Source organism: Ursus americanus, chromosome 16 (assembly GCF_024610735.1).
Source record: "Ursus americanus isolate L20-20 chromosome 16, mUrsAme1.1.p, whole genome shotgun sequence".
In the NCBI taxonomy this organism is placed as follows: domain Eukaryota; kingdom Metazoa; phylum Chordata; class Mammalia; order Carnivora; family Ursidae; genus Ursus; species Ursus americanus.
This window is the reverse complement of record NC_142142.1, coordinates 55,510,705-55,533,438: the sequence shown is the minus strand read 5'-3', so window position 1 is coordinate 55,533,438 and position 22,734 is coordinate 55,510,705. Positions and strand designations below refer to the sequence as shown.

At 39.1% G+C, this 22,734-nt stretch overlaps 1 protein-coding gene across 1 annotated transcript in view; it reads left to right on the top strand.

The window, feature by feature from the left end:
- The window catches only part of DLAT (dihydrolipoamide S-acetyltransferase), a 31,539-nt gene that overhangs the window by 1,731 nt on the left and 7,074 nt on the right, over positions 1-22,734 (top strand). The window contains exons 5-10 of the mRNA XM_045797773.2: positions 3,930-4,056; positions 5,801-5,988; positions 7,898-8,051; positions 18,162-18,229; positions 19,542-19,634; positions 19,996-20,103. Coding sequence (XP_045653729.1) covers positions 3,930-4,056; positions 5,801-5,988; positions 7,898-8,051; positions 18,162-18,229; positions 19,542-19,634; positions 19,996-20,103 — 738 coding nt within the window. The remainder of the gene's footprint in view (positions 1-3,929; positions 4,057-5,800; positions 5,989-7,897; positions 8,052-18,161; positions 18,230-19,541; positions 19,635-19,995; positions 20,104-22,734) is intronic.

Below are 22,734 nucleotides of genomic sequence, written 5' to 3'. Positions count from 1 at the left end.
AAAATTTATTATTCATTATTTTTCATATATGGCCATCACATCCTGGAGACTGGCATTAACTATGGCTAGGTCTTGTCATTTGAAAGTAAAGAGAGATTAAAAAAAGAAGAAAGTACATAGGGATTGAAACATGAAAATTGACAATTTTATTCCTAGTCATTATTTCCAGGTGCGTGAACTTGGACATTCCTTTAAACTTTCCCAGCCTCAGTGTAGTAGATAGGATAATGCTTGGCATTTCTCATTCAAGAACATTGTATTAGATTTGGAGGATGATTTGTACTTATAATCTACTCCTTGTATAAATAGAGTATTTAGTAGGCCTCTAGTATCGTCTATTGACTCAAGTCCCCAATTGATGTTTTCCTTTGACATGTGGTGTTTATTTTCTAAGAGTGGGTGAACTAGTCGTGTAATATTACTAAATGAGGAAACTGACAATAAAGTGTGAGTGTAGGAGAGACAGAAGAGTTGAAGGCAATAGGGGCGCCTGAGTGGCTCAGTCATTAAGCGTCTGCCTTCGGCTCAGGGCGTGATCCCGGTGCTCTGGGATCAAGCGCCACATCAGGCTCCTCTGCTGGGAGCCTGCTTCTTCCTCTCCCACTCCCCCTGCTTGTGTTCCCTCTCTCGCTGGCTGTCTCTGTCTCTGTTCTCTGCCAGATAAATAAAATCTTAAAAAAAAAAAAGAGTTGAAGGCAATAAATATAATCACTGTTAATTCTGTTAAATAAATCCGTTTCTAAGAAACTACAGGAGTTCATCAGATACTACAGTTATCCTATGTTTATTTGTGTGTTTTGGATATTGGAAATGGGTAAAAAAGCAGCTGGCCTTTTTCTAAAGGATTAAGACTAAAGCTTTTCTTTCACTTAGTTTATTTGTAGAAATTTCTGTATGGGAATCGTTTTCTTTTTTGGACATAATGTTCTTCTCCATGGTCTTTTATTAATAGCCACTCGTGAAGTTTTGTGTGGTGTTCAGGTCACACATTTGTTTCATCCTATTCAGTAAACTGTATCTCACTACATAAGACACACTTCATTTCTCTCATTTTATGTCTGTGGCTCTGTGTGCAAGTGTTAACAGTTGTATCTTAATTATCTTTTAAGATTTGTATAGAGATTATCAGCTCCACTGGTTTTTAAGAAGTAGATGGAGATGACAAATTCTGAGCAAGAAAAACATTTTAGGGGCGCCTGGGTGGCTCAGTCGTTAAGCGTCTGCCTTCGGCTCAGGGCGTGATCCCGGTGCTCTGGGATCGAGCCCCACATCAGGTTCCTCCGCTGGAAGCCTGCTTCTTCCTCTCCCACTCCCCCTGCTTGTGTTCCCTCTCTCGCTGGCTGTCTCTGTCTCTGTTCTCTGCCAGATAAATAAAATCTTAAAAAAAAAAAAAGAGTTGAAGGCAATAAATATAATCACTGTTAATTCTGTTAAATAAATCCGTTTCTAAGAAACTACAGGAGTTCATCAGATACTACAGTTATCCTATGTTTATTTGTGTGTTTTGGATATTGGAAATGGGTAAAAAAGCAGCTGGCCTTTTTCTAAAGGATTAAGACTAAAGCTTTTCTTTCACTTAGTTTATTTGTAGAAATTTCTGTATGGGAATCGTTTTCTTTTTTGGACATAATGTTCTTCTCCATGGTCTTTTATTAATAGCCACTCGTGAAGTTTTGTGTGGTGTTCAGGTCACACATTTGTTTCATCCTATTCAGTAAACTGTATCTCACTACATAAGACACACTTCATTTCTCTCATTTTATGTCTGTGGCTCTGTGTGCAAGTGTTAACAGTTGTATCTTAATTATCTTTTAAGATTTGTATAGAGATTATCAGCTCCACTGGTTTTTAAGAAGTAGATGGAGATGACAAATTCTGAGCAAGAAAAACATTTTAGGGGCGCCTGGGTGGCTCAGTCGTTAAGCGTCTGCCTTCGGCTCAGGGCGTGATCCCGGTGCTCTGGGATCGAGCCCCACATCAGGTTCCTCCGCTGGAAGCCTGCTTCTTCCTCTCCCACTCCCCCTGCTTGTGTTCCCTCTCTCGCTGGCTGTCTCTATCTCTGTCAAATAAATAAATAAAATCTTTAAAGGAAAGAAAAACGTTTTAAAAATATTTTCTAATTAGAGTTCTAAGTTTTTCTTTTTCCCTCTTTCCCAAGACATTAATTAAAATTATTTTCCTCTCAGAATAATCCTCTTGCTAATTAGATATAAAAAACTAGGAAGGGGGCGCTTGGGTAGCTCAGTCATTAAGTGTCTGCCTTCGGCTCAGGTCATGATCCCAGCATTCTGGGATCGAGCCCGCATCGGGCTCCCTGCTCAGCGGAAGTCCTGCTTCTCCCTCTCCCACTCCCACTGCTTGTGTTCCCTCTTTCGCTGCTTCTCTGTCTGTCAAATAAATAAATAAAATCTTAAAAACAAAACAAAACAAAACAAAACTAGGAAGATAGCAAACAAAACCCATAATAACTGGGTAAGCATCCAAGTTCAGTGGACACAGAAGCCATATGAATAGCAAAGCAATGTTTCATTGAGATCAGCCAGTCTGATGTTTACATTTTGTTGGGGTGGAGGTGACTATTTCCTTTATTTATTTTTTCCTGCAATAGTTGAAGTTTCTTTCTTTCTTACCAATTTGGGTGCCTTTCCTTTCTTTTTCTTGTCAGATTGGTTGTGACTAGGACTGCCAGTACTTTCGTTGAATGAAAGTGGTGAGAATGGACATCCTTACCTTGTTCCTGATCTTAGAAGGAAATCTCAGTTTTTCACTATTGAGCATGATGTTAGCTGTAGGGTTGTCATATAAGGCCTTTATTTTGTTGAGTATGTTCCCTCTATGCCCACTCTGTTGAGAGTTTTTATCATGAATGGATGTTGTACTTTGTCAGATGCTTTTTTTGCATCTATTGAGATGATCGTATGTTTTTTATCTTTTCTCTTATTAATGTGATATATCACATTGATTTATGAATATTGAACCACTCTTGCATCCCTGGAATAAGTCCCCTTGATTGTGGTGAATTTTTTAAATGTATTGTTGGATTCAGTTTGTTAATATTTTGTTAAGGATTTTTGCATCTGTGTTTATCAGAGATATTGGCCTGTAGTTAGTTAGTTAGTTTGCTTGTTTTTGGTGGTTTAGGTATCACAGCTGGCTTTGTAGAATGAATTTGGAACTTTTCTTCCTCTTATTTTTTGCAATAGTTGAGCAGAATATGTATTGACTAGTCTTTAGATATTTGGTGAAATTTACCTGGAAAGCCATCTGGTGCTGGACTTCTGTTTGTTGGGAGTTTTTTGATTACTGATTCAGTTTCATTGCTAGTGATCAGTCTGTTTAAATTTTCAGTTTCTTCCTGATTTAGTTTTAGAAGGTTATATGTTTTAGTAATTTATCCATTTCTTGTTTGTTGGTGTATAAGTTTACATAATATTCTTTTTTTTATCTTGGAAAGGTATCTGGGAAGTTTAGGAGAAATGCAGTTTCCTCTGAGTGAAAAGGTAGCTGCTAACACAGAGCACAGCAAAATTTTAATGGAATAGTCCGACCAAGATCATTCTGTGAGAATGAAAAATTCTAACTTAATCTAAGTGATAAAAAAGATGAAAAGATACTCTGTGCTTACATATGTAATTGAGGAATTAATGTTGACTGTCTAGAAAGAAATCTTTTCTAGTCTACCCCTTGCTTTTAACTTTGGTAGAGGAGGGAAGGTCAAAGTATCACTGATACTGTAGATCTTGGGATTTGAAGGGTGGTTCAGCTGGGAGGGCACTATCGAGGCATTGGTCTTTTGCTGTTATGCGGGCATCAGACAGGTGGGAATTTGGATCGTCAGTCACTATCATTCCATAAAATGAAGCTTGCCTAAGTGCCGTTGTGTCCCAGGCTTCCTAGTATTAAGCAATAATATGTGTTTGTTTCTACAGGTGGTTCTTCCTGCCCTCTCTCCCACCATGACCATGGGCACAGTTCAGAGATGGGAAAAAAAAGTGGGTGAGAAGCTAAGTGAAGGAGATTTATTGGCAGAGATAGAGACTGACAAGGCCACTATAGGTGAGATTTCTTCAGCTCTTAATGGTTGAGGCACTGAGTTTTCCAGTGAGGGAAGAGGATTGCCGTCCTATCCTATAATGAGTGAGTGATAACATGAAAAATTTTAATTTTTGGGATTCATTTCCTGGAACAGGCTATGTAATGACAGAAGCGTGCATAGTGGAATTTGTCAGTTCCATGCTGCACTCTTCATGAATCAAGGATATGTCAGTTTAGAGATTATTTTTATCTAGAGTTTGCTTCTTAGTCTTATTATGTTACTGAGAAGCTATATCAGCACGGCTATTCTTTAAATTGGGCAAGGGGGAAAAAGGAAAGAGGAGAAAATTACTTTCAAGGCAGGAAAATGACAAAGAATTTAAGATAACTTCGAGGGAAAACAAACCATGGTTTGGATTGCTTTCATAGTTTGAGAACGACTAATAGAATATATATATACCTGTTCACACATCATATTGCTTTTCCGTATATTCCCTTTTTGATTTATTGTTATGCTCAAAACAAAGCCCACCTATTTGTGATAATATTTATAGATATTAGTAGATCTGTTTCTTTCCTGTCCAGTCCCCAGAGATGTAGTGGGCGATTCTGGGCATCCTCTGCAATGGTGGTTTTAGATTGTGTTCTTCACACCCCGTGATTCCTTGATGGCACCTGGGGGCAAAGGAGACTTAATGAACAGGACTCTGCTTTGCCCTGCCTCTTTCCCCAACTTCCACCAGGGCAGCTCCTTTTTATCTTTTTGTATATTGTGTTTCAACTGAAAGATTTTATTAGAAGAGAGGATTCTGTTTGTTAGAAACAAATAAAACGACTTGGTAACAATAGATCTGCTTTGCCTTTTAACTTGAATACCAGAATTGCTATAGAGATGGTATTCTAGAGACTCTAATAGTCACTGGAGAAGCATTACCTTCGTCAAATTCTTTAAACTCTCTTGTGGCCTTGGAGTCTTTTTTTTTACATAGCTTTTATTGGGTATTAATTCTTAGCTGGAAAAGGTAGGGATTCATCAAAGATGTATTTGTCAGGGAGGGGCATAACACAGCAGAAAGCCAAGAGATCTGCAAGGCAAAAATTGTTCTCTGCATGGTCTTTTTTTAGTTTTACTTTTGTAACACGTCATGTTTGAGTTCTTTCTCAGAAGAGCAATGGCTGAATAAAACATAAGTTGTCAACACCATAGAAACCCTAGTAATGCCGTATTTCTTCACACTGAAACATTTAGTTGAATACCAAATAACCTCTTTGAAAAACTCCAACGATACCTTTAAGGGCATAATCCCACATCACTGTCAATTCTAGTAGCTCCTTTAATTTAACATCCATGTGGTTCTGATCTTTAGAAGTACAACTGATGCCATATTGGTATAGTTGATGTCATCTTGGAGTCTTGTGGGTCTGCATAGTGGCTTCCTTTTAGAGATGCTTTTAAGAAAATGTTCAGAACTAACTACTGTCTAAATTTCTCATAGTTTCATTTAACAGCTGTTTATTTAGTATTTACTTTGTACCAGGTATTGTTTCTAAGTACTTCAGAAAAAATAATTTTTATAACATCCCTGTGAGGTAGGTATTATTGTAATCCCCATTTTGTAGCTAAAGAAGCCAAGACACAGAGACATTAACTCACAAAAGGTTATATAGCTTGTTAGAGGGAGAAGAGTTTTTTACTTAAAACCATGCTTTAAGTTTGGTGGAATAGTGGAGTCCTTTAAATTCCATAATGGTCTTTCTATTTAAGGTTTTGAAGTACAGGAAGAGGGTTACCTGGCAAAAATCCTGATCCCTGAAGGCACAAGAGATGTCCCTCTAGGAACTCCACTTTGTATCATTGTAGAAAAAGAGGAAGATATACCAGCATTTGCTGACTATAGGCCAACCGAAGTAACTGATTTAAAACCACAAGCACCACCATCTACCCCACCCCCGGTAAGTATGCTTTTAGAATTGAGGGAATACTTACTTATTCATCTCTAAGCTAAGGGATTAGAATGGATGATATTCTAGGTTCCTTCCAGCTCTCAGAATCTATGAATAAGGAATAAGATGGTTAGGAGCTCCTGGCTGGCTCAATTGGTGGAGCCTGCAACTCCTGATCTCGGGATTGTGAGTTTGAGCCCCACATTGGGTGTAGAGATTACTTAAAATATTTTAAAAACCTTAAAAAAAAAAGAGAGATAGTGAGCTTTTGTGGAGATCTGCAAGGTATGCGGCAGGCAGCATTCCCCTAATAGTCAGTGGTTGGATCCTTGTAGCTTTTTTTTTTCTCCTGCTGTCTTGAGTTCTGCTGAGAACAAAGCTGAGGTGACATGTTCTTTTTCTGCTTTAGGTATAGATATGCATATGGAAGTTACTGTATACAGTTGTTCGTGAACAACGTGGGGCCTGGGGCACCAACTCTGCACACTTGAAAATCTGTGTATAACTTTGAATTCCACCCAGATTTAACTACTAATAAGCCTGCTGTTGGCTGGAAGCCTTACTGACCACATAGACAGTAGATAGTCAATTAAAACGTATTTTGTATAGTATTTGTATATGATACATATCATATGCCATATTCTTTTTTTTTTTTTTAATTTTTTTTATTTATTCATTCGACAGAGAGAGAGACAGCCAGCGAGAGAGGGAACACAAGCAGGGGGAGTGGGAGAGGAAGAAGCAGGCTCATAGCGAAAGAGCCTGATGTGGGGCTCGATCCCAGAACGCTGGGATCACGCCCTGAGTCGAAGGCAGACGCTTAACCGATGTGCCACCCAGGTGCCCCCATATGCCATATTCTTAAAGCATAATAGAGAAAATGTTATTAAGAAAATTGTAAGGGAGGGGCGCCTGGGTGGCTCAGTCGTTAAGCGTCTGCCTTTGGCTCAGGGCGTGATCTTGGCGTTCTGGGATCGAGCCCCACATCAGGCTCTTCTGCTGGGAGCCTGCTTCTTCCTCTCCCACTCCCCCTGCTTGTGTTCCCTCTCTCGTTGGCTGTCTCTCTCTGTCAAATAAATAAATACAATCTTTAAAAAAAAAAAGAAAATTGTAAGGGAGAGAAAATACATTTACAGTACTGTACTGTAGAAAATCCATGTGTAAGTGGGCCTGTGTAGTTCAAACTCGTACTGTTGGAGGGTCAGTAAATCTTTGTTACTGTCAGTACTCTTGGTATTCACTTATGATAGTGGGTCAAGCTTATTTTTATAATACATTAGAACCTTGACATAACATGGCTTGTTTTGCATAGAATCTAGTTTTGTCGTTGTGTGCTATATAGTATACACTACATATCTAACATGTCCTTGTATGCACGCCAGGCTAGGTAATGCTGTGACGAGCCTTCTGTTGGTGTTCTGTAAGTTTAGACTAAGTACACATTTCTGTCAGAGAAAACTTGATTTCTGACTTCCCTACGTTTGTGGGAGCTGATAAGTAGTAGTTACTTCTTAAGGTGCTTTCAGCATGGAACCTTCCAGCATAATTTATTATTTTGAAATGAGATTAAGTAAAAACAAAAAAACGTTGGTCATGAAAGAGAATGAGAATAACGAAACAGCAAGATATGAAAGTAAAGAAAGTCTATAAGTATATTGCATACTGGTTAGCAGTATTAAATTCATGTCTCTCCATGTTATCAGGGAGTAAGATAACTTAACATGGTTCTGTCTTTGACATAAGGTTATATTATTACTCTTCATATTGCTATATTATGTTGTTTAAGGAGGAAAAATATGCATTGTGATCTTTGGGAAATAGATAAAAGTTATTTTGATTTCTTAATAAATGTAAGCTCTTCATCTTTCAGGCCAGTCTTTATAGTGGTGAATTAACAATCTGTAACTTTTTTCAAAAGGTGGCCCCTGTTGCTCCAACTCCCCAACCTGTAGCACCTACACCTTCAGCCACCCGCCCAGCTACTCCTGCTGGACCCAAGGGAAGGTTGTTTGTCAGCCCACTTGCAAAGAAATTGGCAGCAGAGAAAGGGATTGATCTTACACACGTAAAAGGTAAGTTTGTCTCTATGGAATGGGGTTGTAAAGATAAAATTTACTTGAGATTCCTTCCTAAAACCTGCAAGGACAACGCTGTACAGTCAGTTTATTTGGAATAGTGCAGAAAAGGATGGGGGAGGGAAGTAATCTCCTTTGTTGCCACCACAGATAGGGAAACTTACTGCATTTAGTCCATCTAGGATCTACCTATATAATGTAGATAGCCTTTTTCTTTCTCAGTTTATAGGAACTGCTTAATTTTTAGTGAAAGTATAATGTGCTTGTTTGGCAGAATTGAGTTGTAGGACTTGACTATGTAATAAGAAATCTCTGTTGGTGCAAGACTGACTGAATCTAGCAGTACACAGCATAAAACATAAACCTGGGGTGACTTGAAATGACTTTGAATAATAAAATTCATATACAACTGAAGTTCCTTGAGGGCAAAGGAAAAGATAGCTTACTGATAAGAGCATGGTGTCTTGAATCAGACCATCTGGGGTTTACTCCTGGCTTTATCATCTTCTGTGTGATATGGCTTTAGGTGAATTACTAGATGAATTACTTAAACCATCTGCTTTTCCATCTGTAAAACTGAAATAATAGTGTACATTAAAACATGTAAAGGGCTTAGGACAGTATCTAAAGTATAATAGGTACTCAATAAATGTCAGTTCTGTTCATATTAGTATTACCGTTTGGCATTTAAATAAATATTTTTGAGCTAAAATGTAAGGTAATTAAGATGCTTATTTGGAGAAGGGGAAATTACTAAACCTGAAGCCTGGTTTGATGGCTACTAGTGTTTGAATTGCCACATTTAGCATGACATTTCTTGAAGTAAGAAGTATCATTCACCATTTTTTGGATAAGAAAATACTCTTAAGGGATCTCCCTTTCTGTTAAGTACTGAAATTCCAATTTGAATCTAGATACTGTTTATTTCCCTAGTTGTCCAGCTGTGGGCACTCAGTGCTGGTTATCATCTGTCTGCTATCCGTTTTGTGGTTAGAAGGCAAGGCAGTCCCCAAAGAATAAGAATAGAATATTATAAATTTTTTGGCCTTCAGAGGATTCTTAAACAATATTTGAAGATGCTCTTTTCCATTTTTATGTTATTTCATTGGTATATTGCCATTTTTTATGTGTATGTGACTAGAATTAGGGACAGCAATGTAAGCTGGAATAAATTTTAAGGAGAGGAGGGACTGGGTTAATAATTATATCCAAAGAATTTAGACAAGTGAAGAAGGATCATTTTTTTTTAATAAAGTTGATTTTATTTATTTAATAAGATTTTATTTATTTGAGAGAGAGACAGCCAGCGAGAGAGGGAACACAGGCAGAGGGAGTGGGAGAGGAAGAAGCAGGCTCATAGCGGAGGAGCCTGATGTGGGGCTCGATCCTAGAATACTGGGATCACACCCTGAGCCGAAGGCAGATGCTCAACGACTGAGCCACCCAGGCGCCCCAAGAAGGATCATTTATGAGATACTTAGCAGCACTGGCTGCTGTACCAAAAAAATAAGTGGGAAAGCCCCCATATTCTTATCAGGCAGTTAGAGTTAGGTGATTCATTGACTACTATTTAAACCAATATTCATTGAGTCTTGTCTGTGCATCACTTGTTCATAAAACAGACAAGATTTCAGTTTCAAATGCTTATGTTAACAAAAATGAAGAGTTACACATAAAGGGAGTACAGCATAGTAGTTAAGAGTATGGACTCCAGAGCTGGAATGCTCAGGTGTGAACCCTGGCTCTGCTGTACACCACCTGTGTGACCTTTTGTGTCTCAGTTTCTTCATTTGTATATAAAAATAATGCCTTATAGGTTGTGAGGGTGAACTAAGTTAACAAACAGTGCCTACACATAGGAAGCATATACAGGTATTAGCTATAATAATGAAAATAACTTGTGATTACCTAGGATGATCAAAATGTTAAGAGAGAATAAACCAAGTGATAGCTATTGAGTGACAGGGTGAATATATGTGCAGCCTGACTGCTGTTAGATATGGTGGTTGGGGAAGATCTTTCTGATGAGTTGACATTTAATCCGACCTGAAAGATGAGAAGGAGTCAGCCGTGAACCAACCGTGTGAAGAACTGGGAACAGAGAGACCAGTAGTACACAATCTGAAGTGGGAGAGAGCTTGGCATGTTTGAGGAACACAAAGGAGGCCAGTGTTAATGGAGCATAGCAAGCAGAGGGTCTAGTGGTAGGAGGTGAGGTTGGAAAGAAACATAGGGGTGAGAACAAGGACTTGACAGGTCATGGTAGAATTTGGAATTTTATTTAAAGCATAGCAGGAAGCTACTAAAGGATTAAAAGGAAGTGACGTAAAATTATTTATATTTTTAAAAGATCATTTTAGCTGTTTTGTGCAAATGGGTTAAATGAAAGGCAAAGTCCCTGTTAAGATACTGTTGCTAGAACCAACAGCGGTGACTTAGACAAGCATTGTCAGAGTGAAATGGAAAGAAATGGACAGTTTCGAGATACATTTTTGACAGAATCAACAGAACTTAGTCAAGGATGGTACATGGGGACTTGACAACTTATTTCAAACCAGAGGTGTGGTGGAAGCCTGTCTGGATAGACTGAAAAGTAGAAAGTGGTTGGAGAAGTGGAAACAGCATTGTGGACAACTCATTCAAAAAGCTTTGCTATGGAGGGCAGGAGCTAAGATGGCGGGAGGAGGACCCTAGCCTCGTCCCTTGAACACAGCTAGATAACTATCAGATCATTCCGAATATCCAAGAAATCAATGTGAGGACTGATAGAACAAATGCACAACTAGAGGGAGAGAAGAGGCAACAGCAAGGAGGGTAGGAAGTGAGGAAAAGTGGTTTGGGGGAGAAACGCATAATGGGTACTGCAGAGGGGAGGGCAGCCCTCGTTGCAAAGAGAGGCAAGAGAATGGAGAGCATAGGGATACATACAAGGAGAATACTTCCCCAAAGCCATTGGCTGGGAAAATGAGAGGGGCTGATTTTCGTGAGTTTTTGCAACCAGTGGGGCTCAAAGACTGGTGTTTTAGAGGTCCATAGGCTTGGCTGGGATAGAGACCTGAGGGCACTGCCCTATTCTTGGAGAGCAGGCAGGCAAGCAACCCCAGGGTGGATGGTGCGATCTGAGGATCACCTAGGGCACATGGGGAGAGACTTGTTAGCTCTTCTTGGAGTGCATCTTTGAGAGATTGTGTTGCCTCACTGGGGAGAAAAAGAACTGGCGGGTGCCATTTCCCTCCCTCACCCCTCAGCATAAACCAACTTCAGTAAATAGCACAGTGCCAACACTTGCTGCCTAGGCTGCTTACACCAAGTCCCATCCCACTGTGCTCTGTTGGCACTGCTTTTCTCAGGCAAGTTCACCTAAGAACCAGTGCAGCAGGTCCCTTCCCCAGAAGACCAGCACAGATCCTTGCTTGTACCATATCTACTGACCATAGAGTTCTTCAAAGTTTCAGTTCTAGTGGAAGTAGCATCGGGTCTCATTTAACAAATGGATCAGAGCACACCTAGTTGAAACTCGCCATACTCTGACCAAGGTCCAAACACTGCCCACTGCAGGCAAGGATTGACTGATAGAGCAGCCAAAACACAGCAGCAGAGTACACACAGCACACTAGAGACCCTCCCTGAAGTGCCATGCCCTAGGTACTATATGACCTCTTCTTCATAAAGCCATTACTCTCTGGAGCAGGAAATATAATAGGCTTTTTTTAACACGCAAGACAGAGACCTAGACAAAATGCCAAGATGGTGGACTTCATCCCAAAAGAAAGAACAAGAAAAGGTCACGGCCAGAGATCTAATCAAAACAGATAAAAGTGATATGCCTAGTGGAGAATTTAAAGCAACAATCATAAGGATACACGCTGGGCTTGAGAAAAGCATGGAAAACATCAGGGAGACCCTGCAGAAGTAAAAGAGTTAAGAAAACAATCAGGCAGAAATGAAAAATTCAATAACTGAGATTCAAAACCAGCTGGATGTAATGACCGCTAGGATGGAAGAAGCAGAGGAACAAATAAATGATATAGAAGCTAGAATTATGGAAAATAATGAAACTGAACAAAAGAAGAATGATGGATCACAAGAGTGGACTTAGGGAACTAATGACTCAATCAAAAGTAATAACATTCATATCATAGGAGTCACTGAAGAAGAAGAGAGAAAAAGGGGCAGAAGGTTTATTTGAGGAAATAATAGCTGAAAACTTTTGTAGTCAGGAGGACAAGACAGACATCCAAATCCTGGAGGCACAGAGAACTCCCATCAAAATCAGTAAAAGCAGACCAACACCAAGACATATTGTAGTCACATTTGCAAAATATAGTGATCAAAAAAAATCCTAAAAGCAGCAAGACAGAGGAAGTCCCCAACTTACGAGGGAAGACCCATAAGGTTAGCTGCAGATCTCTCCACAGAAATTTGGGAGGCCAGAAGAGAGTGGCATGATATATTCAACATGCTGAATGGGAAAAATCTGCAGCCAAGAACATTTTATCCAGCAAGGCTGTCATTCAGAATAGAAGAAGAGATGAAGAGTTTCCCAGACAGGGGCACTAGGGTGTCGTAGTAGGTTAAGCGTTTGACTCCTGGTTTCAGCTCTGGTTATGATCTCAGGGTCCTGACGTTGAGCCCTGCTTCGGGCTCTGCATTCAGCGAGGAGTCTGCTTAAGACTCGCTCCTTCTGCCCCTCCCCTCCTTCTCTCTCCCTCTCTCTCTAAAATAAATAAATCTTAAAAAAAAAAAAAGAAAAAAGAAAAAGAAAAAGAAAAAAGAAAGAAAAAAAAGAATTTCCCAGACAATTTAATGAAAAAAGTTTCCTGGATGATCGAGGCACCTGGGTGGCTCAGTCGTTTAAGTGTCTTATCTTGATCTCAGCTCAGGTCTCGATCTCAGGGTTGTGACTTCAAGCTTCGAGTGGGTGGAGCCTACTTAAAACACACACACACACACACACACACACACACACACACACACACACACACACACATTTCCCAGACAAACAAAAACTAAAGGAGTTTGTGACCACTAAACCAATCTGCAAGAAATATTGAAGGGGATTCTTTGTGTAGGAAGGAAAGACCAAAAGTGACAAAAACAACAAGGGAACAGAGAAAAATCTCCAGAAACGACAAAACAAGTAATAAAATGGCACTAAATACATATGTATCAATAACTACTTAGGTAAATAAATGCTCCAAGCAAAACACAGGTTGTCAGAATGGATAAAAAAACAAGACCCATCTATATGCTGGCTACAAAAGACCGACTTTAGACCTGAGGACACCTGCAAATTGAAAGTGAGGGGGTAGTGGGGCACCTGGCTGGCTCAGTCGGTGGAGCATGTGACTCATTTTCAGGGTTGTGGGATTTGAGCTCCATGTTGGGTGTGGAGATTACTTAAGGTTAAAAAATTAAAATTAAAAAAAAGTGAAAGTGAGGGATGGAGAAACATTTATCATGCAAATGGACATCAAAAGAAAGCCAGAGTAACAATGCTTATACCAGACGAACAAGATCTCATATCAAAGATTATAACAAGAGACGAAGAAGGGGACTATATCATAATAAAAGGGACCATCCAACAAGAAGATCTCACAATTGGAAATATTTATGCCCCCAGCTTCGGAGCACCCAAATATGTAAAACGTTATAACAAACATAAAGAAACTCATTGATAATAATACAATAATAGCAGGGAATTTTGACACCCCACTTACAGCTATGGACAGATCATCCAAACAGAATATTAACAAGGAAACAATGGCTTTGAATGACACCTTGGACCAGATGGACTTAACATACATTCAGAACATTTCATCCTACAGCAGCAGAATACACATTCTTTTCAAGTGCACACAAGACATTCTCCAAAATAGATCACATACTAGGTCACAAATCAGGTCTCAACAAGTACAAAATGATTGAGATTGTACCATGAATATTTTTTTACCACAACACTGTGAAACTTGAAGTCAGCCACAAGAAAAAACTTGGAAATGCCACAAATACATGGAGGTTAACGTGTTGCTAAAGAATGAATGGGTCAACCAGGAAATTAAAGAAGAAATAAAAAAGACACATGGAAACAAAAATGAAAACACAACAGTTCAAAACCTTTGGGTTTGCAGCAAAAGCAGCTCTAAGAGGGAGGTATATAGCAATACAGGCCTACCTCAAGAAGCAAGAAAAATCTCAAACAACCTAACCTTATATATGATGCCTAGAGCTAGCAGAAGAAGGGAAATAATAAAGATTAGAGCAGAAATACTGATATGGAAACTAAAAAAACAGTAGAACAGATCAATGAAATCAGAAGCTGGTTCTTTGAAAAAATTAATAAAATTGATAAACCCCTATACAGACTTACCAAAAAGAAAAGATAAAGGACCTGAATAAATCACAAGTGAGAGAAGAAATAACCAATACCACAGAAATACAAAGGATTGTAAAAGAATATTATGAAAATTATATGCCAACAAATTGGACAATCTGGAAGAAATGGATAAATTCCTAGAAACATAGAAACTACCAAAACTGAAACAGGAAGAAATAGAAAACTTGAACAGACCAAAAACCAGCAAAGAAATCGAATCTGTAATCAAAAATTTCCCAACAAACAAAGGTCCAGGGCCAGATGGCTTCACAGGGGAGTTCTACCGAACATTTAAAGAAGAGTTAATACCTATTCTTCTCAAACTATTCCAAAAACTAGAAATGGAAGGAAAACTTCTTTTTTTTTTTTTTTAAAGATTTTATTTATTTATTTATTTGACAGAGAGAGACAGCCAACGAGAGAGGGAACACAAGCAGGGGGAGTGGGAGAGGAAGAAGCAGGCTCATAGTGGAGGAGCCTGACGTGGGGCTCGATCCTGTAACGCCGGGATCACGCCCTGAGCAGAACTGTGCCACCCAGGCGCCCCTGGAAGGAAGACTTCTAAACTCATACTATGAGGCCAGCAGTACCCTGATACCAAAATCAAAGATTCCACTAAAAAAGAAAACTACAGGCCAGTATCCCTGATGAACGTGGATGTAAAAATTCTCAACAAAATAGCAAATCGAATCCAACAGTCATTAAAAGAATCATTCACCACAATCAAGTGGGGTTTATTCCTGGGTTGCAAGGGTGGTTCAATACTTGCAAATCAACCAGCATCATACACCACATTAATAAAAGAATGGATAAGAGCCAAATCCATTCATGATAAAAATCCTCAAAAGTAGGGAGAGAGGGAACATACTTCAACATCCTAAAGTCCATACATGAAAAATCCACAGTTAATATCATCTTCAGTGGGGAACAACTGAGAGCTTTTCCTCTATGGTCAGGAACAAGACACGATGTCCAGTCTTACACTGGAAGTCCTGGCTTCAGCAATCAGACAACAGAAAGAAAGAAAGGCATCCAAATTAGCAAGGAAGAATAAACCTAACTATAGAAGTAAAAGATTTGTTCTTTAAAAACTATAAAACACTGATGAAAGAAATTAAAGATGACACAAAGAAATGGAAAAACATCCCTATTTCAGGTTTGTGGCTCTGAATTTAGGGTATAATTGGTCATCTAAGTGTACATTTTTTTTTTTTATAAGTAGGCCCCATGGCCAGTTGGGGCTTGAACTCAACCCTGAGATCAAGACCAGAGCTGAGATCAAAAGTCGGATGCTTAACTGAGTCAGCCACCCAGGCGCCCCTATGTGTGCATTTTTTTGTCCCCAGCAGCATTAAGCTGCTCTGATGCTGGCATTGTGAAGGCAGACATTTTAGAGTTTGACCAGGAAGTGAGTATAACCATGATCCACAGCGTAAGCGGGGTGAGGAAGAAGTGAAGGTGAAAGGGAAATGATAGGTGATGAGAGCAGTCGAGGCAATGGAGTGGGGGTCTAGTGAAGTTGAAGAAATTTTGCTGTAGGAGGCAGTGGTCTAGAATAAATGAGTTGAGAGGATCAGTGATTGTGTGGTGGTTTCTGACCACCATCTCTGTCACCAAATGTTTTTTTCACACCAACAGTTAATTCTCCGCCACCACCTGGGTATCTAACACTTTAATTCTATTCTGACACTAACTCTCCAGAGTTAGCGTCAGGCTCCACGGGGTTAAGGGCTCAGTCCCACAAGACTGCCACCATTTCTGATGCCAGCTGCAAGTCCTGGGGAACACCCATACTTCTGACCCAACTGTAAGTCAGGAGGCTGTAAGGCTGTAAGTCAGGAGTTCCCAAGACCCCTGCTTCATGTATGCAAATTCACTAGAATGACTCAGAGAACTCGGGAAAGCCCTGTATGTACCATTACCAGTTTGCTGTAAAGGATACCACATGGAAACAGTCAATAGAAGAGATGCAAAGGGCAAGGGTTATAGGGGTGCAGGGCTTCCATGCCCTCCCAGCACATTGATATGTTCATCAGCCCAGAAGCTCCAAATCTTGTTTTTAAAAGAGTTTTTTGGAGGTTTCTGTAAGAAGCATGGTTATTTAAATCCTTCACCGTGAGTTGTTAAACTCAGTGTCCAGTCCCCCTGCCCTTCTTGGAGGGACAGATGACTTAGCAAATATGACCAAAGTGTAATCATTTGGGGAGAAACTGTTTTAAAGCCTAAACCCTAACGTTCAGAGTTTGATTTGTCTCACAGCTACTCATATATGTTTCATATTTATTTGAAGCAAAGCACGTTCACATCACTATCCCATTTTATCCTCACAACCTTCTTTGAGCAGGGGCTGGTATTATAATCTTTATTCTACAGATGAGACTAAAGACCAGCAGAGATAAGTGACTCTAGTCTTCCAACTTATATTTGACAACAGCCCTACATTTTTTACTCCTAGTCTGGTGTTCTTCCCTTTAAGCCATATTGCTTTATGATGGCCTGTTGTGCCTTCTTCGTGAGATAGGCAAAAAGATTTAAAAGATTTCAGCGGATTCCTAATAGGAAATTCTTGTGGGTGGTTAAAGCCCAGCCTAAGCCAGTGATACTGTGGGTTTCCTCCTCTTAGGTGCTGTGCCAGATCTGCCTTGGCAGTAAGGGGGGAGGTGATGGTTTCTGTTGCTTATAAAGAAGGGGGTCTCTAATAGGGGTACTGCTACCTCTGTTCTAGAGCTCCAGGTGAGGATAAACACAATCCTAGCCAACTCATTTTTCATAAGGAAGGAAAGGAGTTGGGACGAACTGCATACAACGAGACTCCTTTTAAAAGTCTGCCTTGGGGGAAGATGAATCAATTTGACCAAATTTTTTCTAGAAGTGGGCCAGTGTAAAAGGTATTTTAATAACTAAATTCTGAATCTCCTTAGAATTAAGGTTCAGGATTATCTGTTCGGGTCTCAGTTAAACCTGATTGGTTGTGGATGGGAGGAGGAAGGAGTTGAGCGAAAATAAAAGTAAGCCCTTCATGAGAGGATTTGAAGATCTTTCCTTGTGTGTGATGTTGCACACACTTCATTCCCAGTCTCTGACACGGGCCAGTTTAGAACCTTGGTCACTGCGAGAAAGCTCTGACTAAATGATGTAGACCACACAAGGAAGGAGTGATTCTGAAGATGAGATCATTGCAGTTGAGAGTTACTCAAGCTATTTTGGGGTGCAAAATTAACTTGTGTAATTTGCCAGAAACAATTGTTGTCATATCTGTTGACTTTGTACAAAGGGAATTCTTCGTGATCAAATGAATCTAGAACCCAAATGAGATCCATTTCAAGGTTCAGAAAGGGTTTTTTGGAGCTAAGAGAGGCAGCTAGACTTTGGGAAGTATAAATTGTACTCAGCATTATCCATGTGTCAGTATTTTCCAATTTAACAGTAAAGAACATGAAAAGATGAAGTATAGCTTAGGTAAAACTCTAAAAGAAGTATTTAACAAGAGTATTTGCTGTAGTTACAGAGAAAAGAACGACTATAGATCAAATGAGAGCATTCTGTGTGAATTATAATTAATAATTGACAAAACCTGCTGTGTTGCGGTACAGGAGTAATGCAGTGAGTGACCCCTTCAGAGGGTCTTTGGTAGAGAACCTTTAGGAACTTGCACTTCAGGATCATAGTGTTGATCTCCTGGAGGAACCAGCAGTCTGCTCTCATGTGTGCTATTTTTGCGTCTCTTCCAGGCACGGGACCAGAAGGCAGAATCATCAAGAAGGACATAGACTCTTTTGTGCCTACTAAAGCTGCGCCTGTGAGTAGATTTGGCTTTTTTTGTTTTGTTTTTTTTCTTTTGGTATTTTGTCCCTGCAAAATGCCCTGTCCAACCTATTAGACCCTTTTGTACGTTACTTATGAATGGAATAGCTTAACCAGAATTGTGTTTTCTTTTGTCTAATTTCACTGGCTAACAATATTTAGATATGAATGTGCTGTCACTCAGCATACAAAAGGAAAGATGATATGCTACATTGACATGCATTCCAGTTTCTTTTTTTTTTTCCCCGGTAGTGGTACTAAATTTTTCCTAACAAATCCTCTCCTTCAGGCCCTGCTTTTAAATGCATGCTTACAAGTTGGTTGAGTAGAGTTTGAGTTTTATGTAGTTAATTATTCCACACAGGGATTAAATCCATATAGCCACCCAACTCTCACTTGGTTGGTTGAAGTGTTGATAATTAGCTAAAAGGAAAATGATTTAGCTATTTAGATGTTTGCTTTATCTATTTTTTTTTAAGATTTTATTTATTTATGTGACAGAGAGACAGCCAGCGAGAGAGGGAACACAGCAGGGGAGTGGGAGAGGAAGAAGCAGGCTCCCAGCAGAGGAGCCCGATGTGGGACTCCATCCCGGAACGCCGGGATCACGCCCTGAGCCGAAGGCAGACGCTTAACGACTGCGCCACCCAGGCGCCCCTATTTATCTATTTTTTAAAAGATTTTATTTATTTGAGAGAGAGAGAGTATGAGCAGGAGGAGAGGGAGAAGCGGGCTCCCTGTGTGCAGGGAGGCTGACTTGGGGCTCGATGGATCCCAGAGTGTTAGGATCAAGCCCCGAGTCAGACTCCCTGCGCACAGGGAGCCTGCTTCTCCCTCTCCCACTCCCCCTGCTTGTGGACACTCTGTCTGTCAAATAAATAAATAAAATATTTAAAATAAATAACTACATACGAAAGATTTATCATTGTTTTTTCTTAACCCTGTTCGGAAAAGTGAATTACCTTGTTTTATGTTTATCTCTAATTCTTTCAATTTGAGAAAGCTTTGATTGCTTTTCTTGAAGGTAATTTTGGAAATAGAAAATATTTTGACAAAGTAATCATTGAACAAAGAAAAATGATACTTAAAACATGATCACAGAATTCTAAGTATAAAAATTAAAAACAAGACTTTTTATATAAGCACAGCACAAATCTGAGTCCGTTTTGCTCCCTTGGGATAGAAATAGCTATTTTCTCTAAGCCTTTTAATGTTTACTTTGCCATCTGTAAGAGTCACTAGCTTGCATCCGTTGCATATGCCAGGATTGAGCCACAGGTACTAAGAGCTTTTGTACTTCCCCATAGGCTCCGGCAGCTGCTGTGCCTGCGGCGGGTCCAGGAGTGGCGCCTGTTCCTACAGGTGTCTTCACAGATGTCCCAATCAGCAACATTCGTCGTGTAAGAGTATTACCCTAAATCTGCAACCAAAGCTGTGGGGGGTATCTGTACTCTGATTGTTCAGTTGCATCCACAGTTTGAAACACTAGCAGAGACTTTTTTTAATTGGGAATCTTAGATGACTAGTTTAAGATGTTTGGTTTGGCCAGTTAAATACTTGGGATAAACAAATATTGTTCTGATTAAATATTACTAGAAGGAACCCAGGTTCTGGTGCATATTCCAATTCCATATTCCAGTTCTGGTAATGCTTGAGGTAACCATTACCAGGGAGCAGGGTAAAGGAGCAAACAGAACCCTGCATTAGGTAAAGTCTCACCTGAGCTTAAGATAAATGATGTTTTAATCTCTTTGATTTCAGGTTATTGCACAGCGGTTAATGCAGTCTAAGCAAACCATACCTCATTATTACCTTTCCATTGATGTAAATATGGGAGAAGTTTTGTTGGTACGGAAAGAACTTAATAAGGTAAAAGTTCTGGAAATTCCAACTCTATAAATTCTAAAATTCTTGTTTTTAAGCCCACTAAACATTTACATTTTCACCTATATTTTTTGTTACAGTATGCCCATTGATGATGGAAAATGGTGTCCTCTTATTTTATTTTACTTTTTTAAAGAGAGGGAGAGAGGGGGTAGGCCAGTGGCACTCAGCATTATATAGTTTATCTATAACCTCTCTGACCTCCTACTTTTCCACTTGCTCATTCTGCAAAACCAATGGTTGTCTTCCTATTCCTTGACATTCCACCTGTCTACTCCTACTTTAGTCCCTTTGCACTTGCTGTTCTGTCTGCATGGAATATTTTTCCTCTGGCATCCACCTGGCTTCCTCCTTTACTGCCTTAAGGATTTGACTCAATATCACCTTCTCTGGTTTTCCCTAGTCACCTTATTCTAAAATTAAGGGAAGAGGAGTGTGGTGAGTGGTCAGTTTTCCCTTTAGTTCTTTTCCTCTATTTTTCTCTTTATCATTTAACATTTAACATTATCATTTCTCTTTATCATTTAACATTTAACATTATCTTACATACATATGTATGTATATAACATAATCTTACTTACATATGTTTCATTTTTTATCCACTCCTTTAGAATGTAAGGTCCCTAAGAGTAGAATTTTTACCCATTTTTTCACTGCTTTATATCCAGGGCTTTTAGAATTCTATGTCTAGAACAGAGTACTCAAATATTGGATGAATGAATGAATAAAGCAATTAAGGATTAACAGAGGTAACTGGCTACAAGGGTTAGAGATTATTGCATACTTTTATTGGCAAAATGTTACAGCTGTTTTACAGTACATTTATTTGAAAATTAGACATGAAAAATATATGCCAATGTATTATTTTATTCATTTAAGCAGTTTTATTTGTATTTCACATATCATACCATGTACCCATTTAAAGTTTACAATTCAGTGGCTTTTAGTATATTCAGAGTTCTGTGACCATCACCACAATGAATTTTGGAACATTTTCATCATCCCAAAATGAAAGTATTTTCCCATTAGCCATAGCCCCAGCCCAATGCTCCTATCCTCCCCAACCCTAGACAACCACTTACCTACTTTCTGTCTTACCTACTTTGTCTCCTATTTTGCATATTTCCTATAGGGATAGGGATTTCATTGAATCTATAGATCAATTTGGGGAGTTTTGCCTTCTTAGCGTTCCTCCTCCATGAATATAGGGTGGCTTTCCATTTATTTAGGTCTTCTTTAATTTCTTTCAATAATTTGTGCAGTTTTTGGAGTATAAGTTTTTGCGCTTTTGTTAAATTTATTCCTAGGTATTTTATTCTTTTTAATACAATTATAAATTTCATTTTCAGAGTGTTCATTGTTACTGTATAGAAATACCATTAATTTTTGTATATTGATCTTGTATCCTGCAACCTTGTTTTTTATTTAGTGTATTAAGATTTTCTATATACAAAATCATGTCATCTCCAAATAGAGATAATTTCGCTTTTTCTTTTCTGATTTGGATGCCTTTTATTTCCTTTTTATTTCCTTTTCTTGCCCAATTTCTCTGGCTAGCACATCTAGTAAAATGTGCTATCATCAGGTTCGGGAAGTTCCTTTCTATTCCTAGTATTTATGAAGTGGTGGTTGAATTTTGTCAAATGCTCTTTCTGTGTCTACTGAGATGGTCATGTGATTTTTGTCCTTTTTCTATTAGGACATTATTACATTAATTGATTTTCAGATGTTAAACCAACCTTGCATTCCTGGAACAAATTCCATTTGGTCATGGTGAATAATCCTTTTCATATATTGCTGGATTTGGTTTGCTAGAATTTTTTGAGGGTTTTTGCGACTATATTCTTAAGAGGTATTTGTCTGTAGTTTTGTTTTTTTCTGGGTTGTTTTATTTTTTGTTCTTTTATTGTGATACCTTTGTCTGGTTTTAGTATTGGGTTAATACTGACCTTATAGAATGAGTGGGAAAGTGTTCCCTCTTCTATTTTTTGGAAGATTTTGTGAAGAATTGATATTCTTCAAATGTTTAGCAGAATTCACCATTTGGGGAAGCCATCTTGGGTCTAGGCTGTTCTGTGTGGTTGGTTTTTAAATTACCATTCAGTCTCTTTAGTATTAGTTGTAGATCAATTCAAGGGTTCTATTCCTTTTTTTTTTTTTTTTAAGATTTTATTTATTTATGCAACAGAGAGCCAGCCAGTGAGAGAGGGAACATAGCAGGGGAGTGGGAGAGAAAGAAGCAGGTTCCCAGTGGAGGAGCCCAATGTGGGACTCGATCCCGGAACGCCAGAACACCAGGATCACGCCCTGAGCCGAAGGCAGATGCTTAACGACTGCGCTACCCAGGCGCCCCTCTATTCCTTTTTGATTCAGTTTTGGCAGTTTGTGTCTTTCTAGGAGTCCTCCGTTTCACCTAAATTATCTAATTTGTGGAGTATAGTTGTTCATAGCATTACCTTCAAACCTTTTCATTTCAGTAGGGTACATAGTAATGTCCTACTTCATTTCTGATTTTAGGAATTTGAGTCTTCTTTTTTGTCAGTCTAGCTAAACGTTTATCATTTTGTTGATCCTTTTAAAGAACCAACTTTTGGTTTTGTTGAGATAAGTGAAAAT